Source organism: Fulmarus glacialis, unplaced genomic scaffold (assembly GCF_000690835.1).
Source record: "Fulmarus glacialis isolate BGI_N327 unplaced genomic scaffold, ASM69083v1 scaffold5581, whole genome shotgun sequence".
Taxonomy (NCBI): Eukaryota; Metazoa; Chordata; class Aves; order Procellariiformes; family Procellariidae; genus Fulmarus; species Fulmarus glacialis.
The window spans coordinates 19,611-33,778 of NW_009193282.1; the positions used below are offsets into that span (position 1 = coordinate 19,611).

The 14,168-nt window shown below is 41.7% G+C and overlaps 1 protein-coding gene across 2 annotated transcripts in view; it reads right to left on the reverse strand.

Moving 5' to 3' along the window:
* MYO1C (myosin IC) overlaps nucleotides 1-14,168 on the reverse strand; it is a 31,157-nt gene that overhangs the window by 1,941 nt on the left and 15,048 nt on the right. For both annotated transcript variants that reach the window (XM_009587382.1, XM_009587384.1), the window contains 24 exons: nucleotides 13,662-13,841; nucleotides 13,358-13,456; nucleotides 13,012-13,125; nucleotides 12,411-12,482; nucleotides 12,001-12,120; nucleotides 11,693-11,775; nucleotides 10,883-10,988; nucleotides 10,416-10,496; nucleotides 9,931-10,022; nucleotides 8,694-8,788; nucleotides 8,421-8,467; nucleotides 8,071-8,151; nucleotides 7,783-7,888; nucleotides 7,133-7,250; nucleotides 6,798-6,911; nucleotides 6,540-6,616; nucleotides 6,301-6,369; nucleotides 5,792-5,876; nucleotides 5,418-5,577; nucleotides 4,544-4,627; nucleotides 2,715-2,808; nucleotides 2,554-2,609; nucleotides 1,931-2,066; nucleotides 295-365 (listed from right to left, as the gene is read on the reverse strand). In XM_009587382.1, the coding sequence (XP_009585677.1) occupies nucleotides 295-365; nucleotides 1,931-2,066; nucleotides 2,554-2,609; nucleotides 2,715-2,808; nucleotides 4,544-4,627; nucleotides 5,418-5,577; nucleotides 5,792-5,876; nucleotides 6,301-6,369; nucleotides 6,540-6,616; nucleotides 6,798-6,911; nucleotides 7,133-7,250; nucleotides 7,783-7,888; nucleotides 8,071-8,151; nucleotides 8,421-8,467; nucleotides 8,694-8,788; nucleotides 9,931-10,022; nucleotides 10,416-10,496; nucleotides 10,883-10,988; nucleotides 11,693-11,775; nucleotides 12,001-12,120; nucleotides 12,411-12,482; nucleotides 13,012-13,125; nucleotides 13,358-13,456; nucleotides 13,662-13,841 (2,340 nt within the window). The remainder of the gene's footprint in view (nucleotides 1-294; nucleotides 366-1,930; nucleotides 2,067-2,553; nucleotides 2,610-2,714; nucleotides 2,809-4,543; nucleotides 4,628-5,417; nucleotides 5,578-5,791; nucleotides 5,877-6,300; nucleotides 6,370-6,539; nucleotides 6,617-6,797; nucleotides 6,912-7,132; nucleotides 7,251-7,782; nucleotides 7,889-8,070; nucleotides 8,152-8,420; nucleotides 8,468-8,693; nucleotides 8,789-9,930; nucleotides 10,023-10,415; nucleotides 10,497-10,882; nucleotides 10,989-11,692; nucleotides 11,776-12,000; nucleotides 12,121-12,410; nucleotides 12,483-13,011; nucleotides 13,126-13,357; nucleotides 13,457-13,661; nucleotides 13,842-14,168) is intronic.

A 14,168-nucleotide genomic window follows, 5' to 3' on the forward strand; every position in this document is an offset into this window, starting at 1 on the left:
GCAGAGATCTCCGGGGCCGCTGTTGTGGGTCACGCTGCACCTATGGCGGTGAACTTATTTACAAGGTATCGGTCATGGGGGCAAGGGACAGCACCAGTCCTGTTGGTGAACAAGTCACCAGTGAACCCCATCTGTAAATGGGGTAATGTAAGTGAAATGCTACTTACAGCTGGCACAAAGTTAGTTACATACGTGCCACCATCTGCGCCCACCCCCCAGCTGGATCTTCTGCTCTTTGTGCCGTTAAAACTTTTTCTAGAGGTGGATGGAGAAATGATGGATGAGTCCCATTACCTTCTGTTTGTTATCCTCACAGCGCACGTGCAGCACAAACAAGTTATCACTCAGGCTGCTGACGGAGATGCCTGCAACAGAGAATGGCCATTTGACACCCAACACAACTCTACGAGGATTCTTGCATGTGTTTCAGAACCTCTCCCAGGAACGCAGCAACTGTTGTTCCCACACCAAGAACCCGGACAGCTGGGAAGCTGCACAGAAGCACTGCGCTAACGTGCCAGCAGAGAGGCTGAAGAGGCTGCAAGGTGACAGACAATCAGCTTAACTGTGCTCTTTAGGATGGAAAAGAAACTTTCAGATGCCTCTGTCCATCAGAAGTAGGAAGAATGCCTGTTTACAAACTGTCATGGCCTTCATGGACTTGACAAAGAGCTACTTTGGCCAGTTAAGGGACCTGTGACCAAAATTTTACTTTTCAGCACCCACTGAACAGATACTTCATTCTAGCCCTGTAGGTGGATGAGTGGTGTAATCACTGGGGTACTACGGAGGAGAGGGACAATTGGAACAATGTGGTCACTGTTGTCTTCCCCCCACTGCCAACATGCGGTAAGAAAGGCCAGAGCTGCTGTGGGAGCTTGGCTCCAGAAAGTTGTCATTGCTGTGAATTCCTTGCTTGCCCTGCAGCTGGGCTTGGGGACAGGCTGAACTCACGCCCGCTTGCTGGCGTATTGGTCCTCACAGATCAGTCCTGAGCTGCTGCAGGTTCTCGTTACGCCGTACTGTAAGCGACTCGGGCTCCGAATTCAGCATTTCTACTCGGCCAGCCAGCAGTGCCTTCTGACCGTACAGTAAGCAAGAAGCTTAGCCTCTGCCATGAGTTGCTCAGGTTTGCTAAATGAAAAAAGTCCTCTCCCGGGGGTAGTTATGGAACACTGTGCTGTGTTTCAGGAGTGTCTGTTTCTTCATAGTTTATTTTTGGACTTTGTTTAATATCTTGATACAAACTGGGTTAGCTATTTAAATTGAGCTAGCCCAACCCTAGCAGAGATAAATGTACATGTCTGCCGTAATACTGTCTTATGGGAGTCACAGAACCCCAAATTAAGTGTTGCCCTTGGAAACCACTTCCAAGGGTGACGTTACAAATGCAGCAGATAGTTGCATCAGGCCAACATTGAAATGATTAGCGTCAAAATTGGCTGTAAAGAGGAACTGTAGCAGAGCTGGAGCTGAGGCTGTGAAGTGAGAGGTTTCAGACAAAGCCAAGTAATGACTACAATGCACCAGACTTGGCAGTTTTCTCTCTCTGACCAAGTTCCCCCCTCTAAAAGCAGCAAGTCTGTGTCAAATATTTAGAGGGCTGAAAGCTGGAGCAGTGTCCCAAGCTGCTGCTGTGCAATAATGGTGCAACTCCGCTGCGGTACAGATGTGCAATTGGGAAATGACTTAGGAGTGGGCTTGGGGGAGATGAGTTGAGTAATTTTTGTGACATTTTATGGAGTTTAATTTTAGAAAAACTCAGTTTCAAGATATTACAGACTTAAAATGCTTGTCAGTATCAGGTAATTCCATTCTTGTCCAGGACAAAGACAAATTCGTTATTTTATTACTACTTATTTAACTGTAGCCAAGGTGAAGTCTGTCTTCAGTCAAGTGAGCCAAACCCCGTTTATGTTACCATTCTCACCTGTCAGATTGGCATAGTCAATTCGTTGTTTGATTTTGGATTCTTCAACTATGACGACTGCGTTCTGGGTAAGAAGCAGCTGCCGCGCTCTTGCTTTGTATCCTTTCCGGTCATACTTGATCACAGGAACTGCATACTGAAATAAGTGTTAACAGTGCTAAAAATGCAACTTGTTTACTTGTCAGCTACCTTCCCTCTAGCCTACAGAGCTTGCAGGAGGTACTGACCAGTGGTTGGTAAACTGGGATGGAGACAATCCTTTTGAGTCCTATTCTTAGTTCTGCCACAGACTTCCTTGTTGACCTAGAGGAGTTCTGAACAGTAACTTGATGACTACAGCTGTCTGACTGCGGGCTTGAAAAATCCAGGTTTAGCTTCAGTCTGTGTAGGTTTCTTCATCGCTCCTTTCCTCTCCAGCCATGCCTTCAATTCTTAACTGACATAAACTTGCCCAAATCTCAAAATCATATTTTTGAGCCATCAGCTCTTCCCATAGACTATCTTCTAAGGTATTACAAGCCTAGTAAAATGTAAAATTCTTGCTATATTTTCTTCAGAAATCTACTGATATTCTGCTGAATAACTCTAGAAGCTTGACAGAAGTATTAGGACATGTATCTCACCTTAATTGCTTCACTTTCTAAAGCCTGAAGGACTTTAGCATTTATCTCTTCATTACCTGTATTAAAACCAAAGGGGTGGGGTCAGAAAGAGAAATTTCTAGCAAGAGTAGATTAATCCCCCCCTTTTCTTCTTCCTGTTAAACTTCACAACACCTACTCACCAAGTCGAGTGTTGATGAAGAGTCTAGGAACACTCTGAGGGTAATTGTCTTTTTTACCCTTAAAAATCTCACTGGCAATTACTTTTTGTTCCAACTGCAAGGACAAAAGATGTATTCTTGTTTAGTATAAAGTGTCTCCTTAAATAAAAAGATAAATTTGTCTTAAAAGAGATGTTCTCTTTTTGGTCTTTTAGCAGTCGTCATCTAGTTCTGACTTCTTGAATCGTACTAGTCACAACACATTCCATAAGCCCTTACATTTTCAACAGCTACCACATCTTTAGTATGCATCATATTTCTGGTTTGAATTTATCTGGACGTGGCATCTAGTCTCTGGATTTTGAGGATGCCCATGTTTAAAAAGTCTCAGAATCCTCCCACTGCAGTGATTCTCTTAACCTCTTCCTCCTTAAGCTTAAACAGTTTGTTCTCCTGCTCTACCCATATGGCTTTTTTCATGTTTCAGATTATTTGCCCCACCCCCAAAGCCTTTCAGCAAGTCAACATCTTTACTTGAAGTACTGACAAAAAAGTTAGGTCCTTATTAGCACCGTGTAACACATTCATTACAGCTCTCTGATCCTCTCAATATTCTTTACTTTATCCTCTGACAAATAGTACAATGCAGTTAGCTACCATATTGCCCTGGGAGTTCCTGTTTAAATGATTAGTCACCATAAACCTTTGGTCCCCTTCAGAGTGGCAGTATGCCAGGATACAGTCACCCCACACTGTAAATACGACCTGTGCTCTTAGCTCCTGACTTGTGCTCCTTCAGAATAAGAACAAAACCACTGAACGAGGAAACAGGAAATCCCCTTGGCCTTATTTAGGGCAAACGCATGTTACGGGTGCTATTACACAGTATAAAGTACCTGAGATGATTTACAGGTAAATATGTGGATAAAAGATACTCATTATCAGTGAGTCCGGTTTGCAGGGGAAAAGAAAGTGTTCTGCTGAGTGTCCACCTCTAGCTCAGTTACGGCTGGTATTAATCCTGTGTCCTTAATCACAGGCTCAGCCACTAACTAATCTGCAGCATTTCCTTACATGTGCTTAACACTTTGCAGGCTTTCATAAGCAGTATGATATACTATGCAATAAAAAAAAGCTTAATGGCAACTTTTACTATCATCTCCTAACAGTTACATCTAAACTGTTATCTAAATGTATACATCTAAAATGTATACATTTCCTATTATGTCCCTTCACTGAGCTTTTTTTTAATATAAAAAAAAATTTCCTCCCCCTACCTTTCCATGACTAAGATGAATCAAATTTCAGTACAATTTTTATTCTTTTTAGCTCAAACAGCAGCTGTTAACTGTTCATGTAACTTCTCTGTTTGGAAAATGACTAGTTTTGTGTCTGCAGAATTCTTGCTCTCTACTTTACATGGTACAAGCAGAATAATGTGGCTTCTTACATTTTTATCTTTCATGGGAAGAATAACAGGGCCTTTCAGTATAGAAATTATATAGGGGCATGGATATAAAACACTGTTTAAATAGTAAGTATTGAAATATGTACATAATGGTTTTTCTTTTATTTTAGGCACATTCTGGTCTTTTAGTTTTTTGTCGCTAACCTGAAAAAAAAAATCACAATGTTCTTGTGGAACTGTTAACCAACCACCGAAGCATGCAGTGATTCAAGAGCTCCTCCACCTCACCGCTGCTTCTGTGCCTTCCTCTGTAGCAGTACCCTTGTCCCTCCCATCCAGCTGTTCCCCTCCTTCATTTCTTACAAGAAATAATGCTGAGAACCCCCTCCTGTTCTTGGGAACATCAGCGTAGTTTGTGAAATCATGTAAAGTCGTCTCATACCTGCTGCTTCCACTCGGGGCTGATTCTCTTGCAGTAGGTCCAGACCATGTTCTGCATACATAGCTGTCGCAGGAGCTGGGATGCCTGAAGAAGAAGTCGCACAGTAAATGAAAATAGCTCAAAACTACAGACAAACCAATTCAAACATTGATGACAGATGAGAAGCAACTGCAGAAAATGCATTGCTGAATTAAAATACTGTTTCATTACTGAGAGTTGCTTTTAAAATTAAGTAATAGGAAGTTTATTTTCCACCTTTCTCAGAGAGTTTGCCCCGCAACATTCTCCAACTGCTTTAGAATGGAGATTGAACAGCAGGAGCACTCCACTTTACACTGCTGTGCCCTTCCTCACTTCCAGCTGTACCTGCAATTCAAAAAAGGACCTTTGGATAAGCTAACTGGGGCTTTCTGCAGTATTTTGTTTTGGTCAGATAAAAAAAGCAATTCTGCCAGATGCAGAATAATAACAGCAATAGAGGAAGTTTAATATGTTCTTCACAGGCAACCACATTGTCATTGCAGCCAATTTAACTGTCCAGAGGGAACTTAATTTGTTCAGAGAAAAAGGGAAGAAAATTTCAGAAACGGATGAGAAAACCAGTAGAAAATGGTGTTGCAACAGCACCACACTCGCAAGAACTTTCAATACTATAGGTCTAATAATTTTACAGATATGCTATAATTACACCCATATGATGATGTTTGGATTAATTCTACTAGTAGAGACACTAATGCAACGTGGAACTTGAGCGAGAACCTGGTTCTTTCCTGCTCTGGTAGCAGGAGGGTCCCCTCAGGCCTTTGGTGGCCCGTGGTCTCCAATACTGCCATCCTGCGTATCACTCCTCTGACCCCGCTGCAGCTGTGCCTACCTCGCAGAGCGATGGAGGAGGAGTTGGCCATGATTTGTCCAAAACATTTTTTGGTAAATTACGCTTGAGGTTCATCAGGAAGGAGAAGCGGATGTAATCAAGGAAATACTCGTTCTCTGGGCAGCGAGGGTGGTTCCGGTAAATAAAACCTTTAATGAACCTGAGGAAGAAGAAAATTTGATTAGAAAATTAGAAAAGTGATCAAAATTAGAGATATTTAGAGGTCTCTTCCAATCAAACTATTTTCTGGGATTTACTTAATAGTTGTAATTTATTAAAAAAACCTCTGATACTGTAGTGACAAAATTTATTCCTATCATCCTATTGTTAAGAAATAAGTACCCATTTGCTGGCCTAGGTTATTCTTTACGCACCTTCTGATAGTCTCTACTGCCCACTTCTTCTTGGCAGCTTTTCGGCGTCCCAAGGTTCCCCGCCACCAAGACTGGATCGCTATTGCTAAAAATAACACAAAGATTTTGCACTATGTGAGCTCCTTCATACCCATTATTGACTCCATACAAAACTGGCAACAAAGAGCGCTCAAGAAAGCCCGCTCTGTAAGTAAACAGCCTTCAACATGGCATATGGGAAAGAGCATCATTTAAGTCCTTAACAATATGATACAATGGATAAATGTCAGTAAAAGGCACCAGCAGATGGGAACTGCTGTATGGGCGCTGCTGGGTGGACACGAGTGAAGTCTGCTTTCTTGCTCAGAGTCTCACAGTCTAAAGGTGGAAGGACCAACATCTTCCATTCTACTTCCAGCAAGGCTTTGGGAATGTTCCTTCTTGCACATCAAACTCAAGTCATCTCTGACAGCAACGGCCACTTCAAACCATGCAATTACACAGCACTGCAGTTTTCCTCTCTCTCATACCTGAGTGTTTCATGTGCAGGAATTTCTTTCGACGGTAGAAGCCTCTCCATGTGGCCTGCATTTTTGTTGCTGAAATTGCAAGAAAAACAGCAATTTGAAATTGTGACCAAGCAGATTTTGGCAGAAAAAGGGTTAACTTTTTAAACAAAAATCACCCTCCCAAACAAACAGGGTGGGGGGGAAAAAATCAGAAAACAGACAGCCAACTGTCCACGAAGCTACTGCAGTGTGTGACTCACCCAGACTCTGCTTCCTCACTTCCAGAGCATCTTCCGTTGCAAACAAGGTCTTGGGAAAGCGGATAAAAATCTTTGTTCTAAAAATAGAAATGCAGAATTGTGTTTAACATGCCGGAGAAGTTTGCTTCCTGCCCTTAGCATCCCCTTTGGGATCTCTAATCTTTTCCTCACCCACTAGATAGAGAAGCCTTACTTAAAAGTAATGACATGGACGTCCAATGATTCATAATCTCAAATTAAGAAAATAGAAGAACTAACCGTCCCATTTTGTATTCTTCCTGTTTGTAGCCAAGATGCTTCACCAGCACAGCCACCCCATCATGGGGCCGTCCATCCCATGTAGGCCACGTTTCTGGACAAAGTGATTTGTACCTGTAAATTGACAGCAGAAGAAATCTTAGGGAGAGAAGTCCAATCCATACAGGGCAGTAGGAAGGGAGAGAGGCCATGCTTCTCGCTCCGTCAGGATATCAGTCTTTCAGGTGTAAGGGCTGCCTCTTTGCTGTTCAGAACAGCTCCCCAGCCTCAACATCTGTGGGAGCGAGACCAGGGGGAGGGAGCAGCGGGGAGAGAGAAGTCCACGGTAATCCTACCTCTGCAGGAAAACTTCGTATTTTCTTCGATATGCAAACCCAGCTCTCCGCACTCTGAGATTCTCCATCAACCCTAGGTATTTCACTTGATGTCGGATTAGAACTTCATCAAATCGATCTTGAGAGAATGAAAATAGAGAAACATGATCAATGTATAGCTGTCCCTTCGTCTGGAGAAAGGGAATGTTCAGTTCTTGGTTATATCTTACATAATTATCTTTAACCTCTAACCCATCCTCACGGTGCAAGTCCCACACGCTTACTTTGTGTCTCCTGTCTCCCCCCACCCTCTTTTAATATACATTTATATTTCATTCCAAAACGAAGTTCTCCTTTAGGATGTTCTATGCATACAGGAGGAAGAAATGAGGGAGAATAAAAATAAAAGGTCGTTAAAAGGAAGTTACGTAGGCTAATAATTCTTCGCTTTAAACATGACCCTACTCCACCCAAGACCAGTGCTCCCATTCTGATTCCTGGCTGCTGGTACTGCCACCACCTCCCCACAAGAAGCTCTGGCACAGACCCAAAATGAAAAAATCTTGCAGGACTTCATCATTTGAGCTTCTTTCTGTGCCCCACTGACTGGGATCTAGTGGTCTATATATAGCTGTCGTAGAAAAAAAGAGGAAGAGTCACCAGGGTCCTACCAGCCTGTTTAGCATCGTTGGGTTTAATGCAACGAATGTAGGAGGGTTCTTTGGACATCAGAATTTCCATGAGTTTGGAGAGGCTGTTTTTAAACTGCGTTGCTGCCTAGGAGAAAAGAAAGAAAACTATGTATGAAGCGATGACTTACAGCTAATACATGTGACTGCAGAACAAACCTCAGTCTCCCAGCTTTAAATATAAGAGACTTGCATTTAGACTACCACATTAGGGCATGTCTTTTAAAAAGAGGAAATAGCCACACTTCCATCCAGCTCTTGTGTTCTTACCGTTTCAGGTCTCTTTTTGTCTGTCAGCTCTGTCCTGTCGAAACACTGATTTATGATAGGATTCTCAGAGTTGCACATGGTCTGCAGAGAGAGACGTTTCAGAGATAAAGTACAGAGTATTTTTCATAGAAGTATCAAAGAAACATGGGACAAAACTGTTTGCTTGGGGTTTTTTGCTTTGTTTTGCTTTTTAATAGTAAAATTAACTTTGGGCACCTCAATTTGTCTTTTCATAGTGCAGCCCTATGGACACGCATTCTCCAGGTGGAGTCTAGAAGAATCTTTTCCCTCATTTTAAACCTGACTCCTCGTTCTGCTGAGTATTGGAAACATCCTCTATCCACACTCACCTCCTTCAGGTTCCGAAAGAGAAGGTCATTGTTTTTATCTAGAAAACCTGGAAGAAAAAGAAACCGCTCAGGCTGCCACCGCTGTTCCACAGGAGCTTCACAACAAGGCAGGAATTTGAGATGGGAAATTAATCTGGTTAATCAAATGATGTGTGGACATATTCTATGCCCAGATTTTTCTTTACTATATAGCGAAGCTGTTTTAATTGAAAGGGCAGAGGATGGGAGGAGGAGAAAAGAGTGAGAGAGAGCGGAGATGACGCACAAGCTTACCTGCAACACTGTAGGTGACCTCTCCAGCATAGTGCAAAAGCCGAAACTCCTCCCGCCCCAGTGACTTCCGAGTCTTTTGATCAGCGAGCTTGTGCCTGGTGAGAAAGTGAAGAAGCTTCATGAGAAACAAACATTTGTTTCATGGGGGGGATTCACTTCAAAAAGCACAATGATGTTTGATCCCAGAGTGGGACTATGTGAACACAGAACATGGGGGAATAAATCTGACTTGCTCATTTTCAAGACCAAAAGTAAATAAAGAGTTATCAACCAGCAAATCATAAAAATGTTATAAAATGTATTTATGTTTATTTCAAATGGATGAACTTTCAGCTTCCTGGCGAGGTTGCAGAGTGGTTCTGTGTGCACATGAAATTAGAGTAGAGGCAGCAGGCAAGAGGGCAGTGAAGATGCTGGCAGCAGGCTGGCATACTCATGAGATGCTGTACAGATCCTAATCTGAGCATAAGCAGAACATTCAATAAGAACAAAAAGACATTTGGAGCTCCAAAACTGACATAAACAATCTGAAAGGTGAAACATGGAATTCACACCCATTGAACTGGAGTGGCGGTTACCAAGTCAAAGGATATCAATATTGTTTGGGAAGCAGATGGGCACAAAGGTGAGTTAGTGCAATATAAACCTCTCAATTTCAAAAGCACCAACATTGCTTAAATCATTCTAATGCATATACACCTCTGAACACAATTTTTACCAGTAAAATTCGGCTCCGTGTTCTAGTTATTCCTAGGCCTGACTTGAGTCATCAGTCATCTTCCCCCAGGAAGCCACCGATGCTGGGGAATGATCTGGCCTAATACTCCAAAACAGAGAGTTTGTCACACCCCAAGTATTGGGCCAGATCTTGGAAAAGCCAAGAAGCTGCAAGCCTGCAAATTCCTTGGACATATTTGCAGTAGGATGCCAGGAAGAGATCGGTGAAGGGGCAAGTCAGTTACAAGAGTTTTGTTGCTCCCATTGCATTCTGAAGCACAGTCTTGAGAAGAGCAAGGCAGTTAGTGTTGACAACTGACTCTATATTGTCTTAACGCACAATCTGATCTCTTCACAAAAGAAAACACGATCATCTTTTACGTGGGACCCAGTATACCCAGGATGCTACTGCTGTACACACAATGAGTTGTAATGTTATCTAGGAATAATTAAAGCTCTAGGCTCTATCACACACTTGGATCCTACTGGTATAACCGCCCTCAGCTATGTGAACACTCACGTGAGAAAATGAGGGTGGTTCTTCACAGTTTCCTCCAGTTTCTCCAAGAACGTTGTATCTGTGGCATCCCCAGGCCTCAGACACTCTTCATCCTACAAGCACACACATTCTAGTATTCATTTCTTTCTGTGCTTGTCAGTGCACAGGCCAGCTCTAATTCTGTCTCACTGAAACACTGTCCCAGTTTGACCCTTTGGCTTCTAACAGGTGGGCCATCTCCTAGTTCTACAAATGAAGAACTGTTGAGCTGAAAACGAAAACATTTTCCTCCTTCCAGATTGCCTGGATTGGAAGCTTCTTTCCCAAGAGCAGATGGAGGCAACACAGTATGACTTTTAATAGTGTCACTGTTCAGTGTATCATTGCTCTTCCCGCCTGCTCAAAAAGTCCTAACATAAGCTTAAACCATTTTTTTCTGTGTTCTTCCCCTTGTTTTCCACTACACTGCCTCAAATTTTTCATTTAAAAAGGTGTTGTCAACTCACCAAAATAGAAATGATGCCTTTGAATTTCTCTTCCACCAAATCACAAATTATTTTGTTATTGAAATACTGAACTGGTTCCCACTACAAAGACAAGAAATCACACTTGAGTGAAAACAGTTCTAGACTGGAAAAAACCATGAAAATTTCAAAACATTGCAGACCACACCTTACTTAAATAATCTTTTTGTCAAATTTGAAACAAAGCTTTTTCACTCATCAAATTTGTTTTCCTAACATTCCATTTAAAAAGCATTTTTTTTAATCAGAGTAAAAGATTGGAACGGCATTACTCACTTCTAGCTGTATCACACAGAGTTACCAAGGTGTTTCGAAAAGAAAGAAAAACGGAAAGCTCTTTAATTCAGTTACTTTGGAGACCATTATTAGCAGCTCCTTTTCTAATCTGTCCTCTGGCCTGCAGGAGGTGCTACAAAGGAGACAGTGGAAGTGACGATACTGGCTCTTACCGCTATGCCTTCTGACTCGTATTCCTCTTGTTCTGACTTTAATGTAAGCTCTATGAAGAGCTGCTGCAGTTTTTCATTACAGTAATTAATACAAAATTGCTCAAAGCTGCAAACAAAAATCAGAAAAATAATCACTAACACTGTACCACAAGTAAAAGAAGCTATAATCAGTGGGCAGCAGCATGAATGTATCTGCGTAAATCAAGAGAAAGAGAAGAGATTTAGTGAAATGTTTATTTACTGAATGTATAAATTTAGTATGTTTAGTGAATCTCATGAAAGAGGTCCAGGAAGAGGGAGAAACGGACATAAAGAGTGGAACACAGAAGAACACAAAAACTTTTAAGAAGGGCCCAATAATACTGCGAATTTGAGAGTCTCAGTTCATTGCTATCTGCCAGAGTCAGGTTCCAGGCTCTGACATACTCCCATACACCGTTTTATAGCTGTGTTTTCCCATTCACACCGCCATGGAAAGATGCCACAACAGCCACCACTGTGCCAGAGAACTGCACAAAGGCATAGTTCAAGCTATCGCATGAATATGCCCCAAAAAGGCAAGAGTCTTTAAAATACCAGGAACATTAACAGCTGTAAATGCTAAGTATTAGCTGGATGCCCCAAGTGTTAGAAGCCCTGTGATTATCAGTTATTCAACTGATTTCCTGAAGTTTAAATGCCATCTCTTTCTCTCTTACTAAGAGAACCAGAGATGGAATTATGTCTTATTTCACAACGGAGAGCAAACACTAGAATGAATGAAGTCATGCAGAGTTTACTCAAAACTCAAAGACACCGACTGAAACAAACCTGTTGTGCTGGAAAACCTCAAATCCATAGATATCAAGCAATCCTAGAACTGTTGTACTTCTCCAGCCCGGAAACTCTCCTTCCTGCAATAGGGCAAAAAATAAATGTTGATACGTACTCTCAGCTACAATCCATCACTGGATCTTACCTATTTAGTTACAGCATTTACTCCTTACCCTCCTCTTAATGGAAAACTAATTTAGAAATCACTGCAGCATGGAGCTCACTATTTCTCTGCTTTGCAGCTAAAAGATTTGAAACTTCCTTTCACGCTTGGTTGGATATCAACAAACAAAAGGTTCATTTACCTTGTAAGCAAGAGACTTGTTAACCTTGTTCACCAGCCAGGAGAAAGTGCGTCCATATATTGCCTTAGCAAGCGCATCCCTTGCGTAGGCTGCCTGCTCCAGGTTCAGAGGACTGATTAGCTGCAGAAGGAGATAAAAGCCATTCAACAGCCATTCCACTGAGAGATTAAGTTTCCCTAGTTCATTGTTAATAAACAGCCACTCAATGGCATCCTGTCTGGGCTCAGCCTGCATCACTGTCTCCCAGCCGTACAGGCTGCGAATCACCACAAGGTTCTGGGACTCTTGCACTGACAACCTCCTTTGACAAGCGAGAAGTGAACTGTTTACTTCTGGTAAGAGAGCTGACGGTGTATCGCTAGCTTGATTTAATTCCATGTGCCTCCCAGATCCCCAGTTCATGTTCTTACCTCTTCCCCTTTTGCTATGATCTTCTTGTGGATCAATGCATCTCGAAGAACAGAGCCCTCAACTGCTAGAAGCTGCAAAGCAGTAGAATATTAAATTAATTTATGAGGCAGTATGTTTAATTTATCAGTTCTGGTTTTAAGAGATCAGAAATGCTTGTCTCCAAACTCACAGTCCAGTGAACAACCCTTCATTTCCCATTCACACTGCAAGTCCTTCCCTTTCCTCCCGCACACCACCTCCTTTCTGGCAGTGATATGACCTAACAAATAAATTGGCTCAATTGTTCTGGCACTAAGAACTGACTAAGCAAAGGCACAAGGGTTCTTCTTTCTTTAAAACTCTTCTCCGGAGTAGGTCTATTCCTATGCCACTGCTTGAAGGTGAAAACCTCAAGTCAGTGGTGGATCAAGTAGTAAATAGAGAAGTTACCAATTAAAGGGTTTTGATGTTAATATTTGCATTTTATTTAGGTCAAATAAAAGTACATTTATGAAAACTTCTAAATCATATTCTAAAATGATACAACGGTACCAAGTTCAAAATAAGGAAACCTCTCTAATTTATCTTTAATGTAATGTATCTCTAACTGGTGATACTCACCCTAGCCAGATATTTAATCTGATTCTCTGTAGTGACCTGAGCATTTCCTTGCTCGTCAGCAGCAAACTGCACGTTCCCCAGATGCAGAACGCTAGCCACAATGCTCAGCAAATCCTAGGATGGAAACAACAGGCAGAAGCCAGGATTATGAAACAAAAGCACAGCGAGAAAAGGCAGTGAGATTTTTGTTAATTAACATTTTATGAGAACATTTTGTATTTTTTTCAGGATTTTTGCAGAGAATACATTCACTCTGAAGGCTGCCTTTGGTCAGAAATAACAAACCAGAGCAGAAAAAAAATCTTTAAGAGTAGGAAAATCAGCTGTGCCGTCAAATGTGTCTTACCTCCACCTCGTTGTCATTGAAGCTTATAATGGACAAGGCTCTTCGCACAATCTTCCAATCATTTTTATCATTTATGGAACTGACCCTTGCACAGTGACCCTAAAAAGACACAGTTTCATGTAAATAAGTAAATAATTGTCAGAGATATATTACTTATGCTCAATGCACTTCTGCCATGTGTTTCTTTCTATAGGAGTCATCTCGGTGTTATTTTTGAAGTGAGGGAAGGAAACTACGAAGTCAACTGAGAATATATCGGTCCTATATTATAACAATATCGCAAGAATTACTAGTTAATGCACACCTTTACTAAATAGTGATACTGTTGTGGGCTCTTCTCGAGGCCCAGTCTTCGCAGTAAGTCCTCTTCCCCTCCTTCTAGCAGCTGGTAGAAAATGTGGAAGTTCCTCTCTCCATGATTCTGGTGCACAACTCGGGATTTCTCCAGGAGGTAGTTCAAGATGTGGCCCCCAACAGGAGCCCCCTAAATCAAACCAGATACATTGAAATAGTTCTTCAACATAGAGGAAAACATTTCTGCTTCTTGGTGGTCTATTCAAAGACAAATAGGATACAAAACGATAGCCTACAAAAAGACAGAAAAATATCTGTCATTTTGTATCACAATCTCTATTCCAGCTAAAACATAGTGGCAATTTGAGTTTTGAAGTGTATGGAAAATGAACTATCAAATGAAAATAACATGTCATTATACAGATTGCAGCTACAGCACATACTGAAGGGGATCTTGACTTGTGTAAAATTCCTTCTCAGAAGGAATCGCAACACAACTGTGAGTGTGGAGGGATTG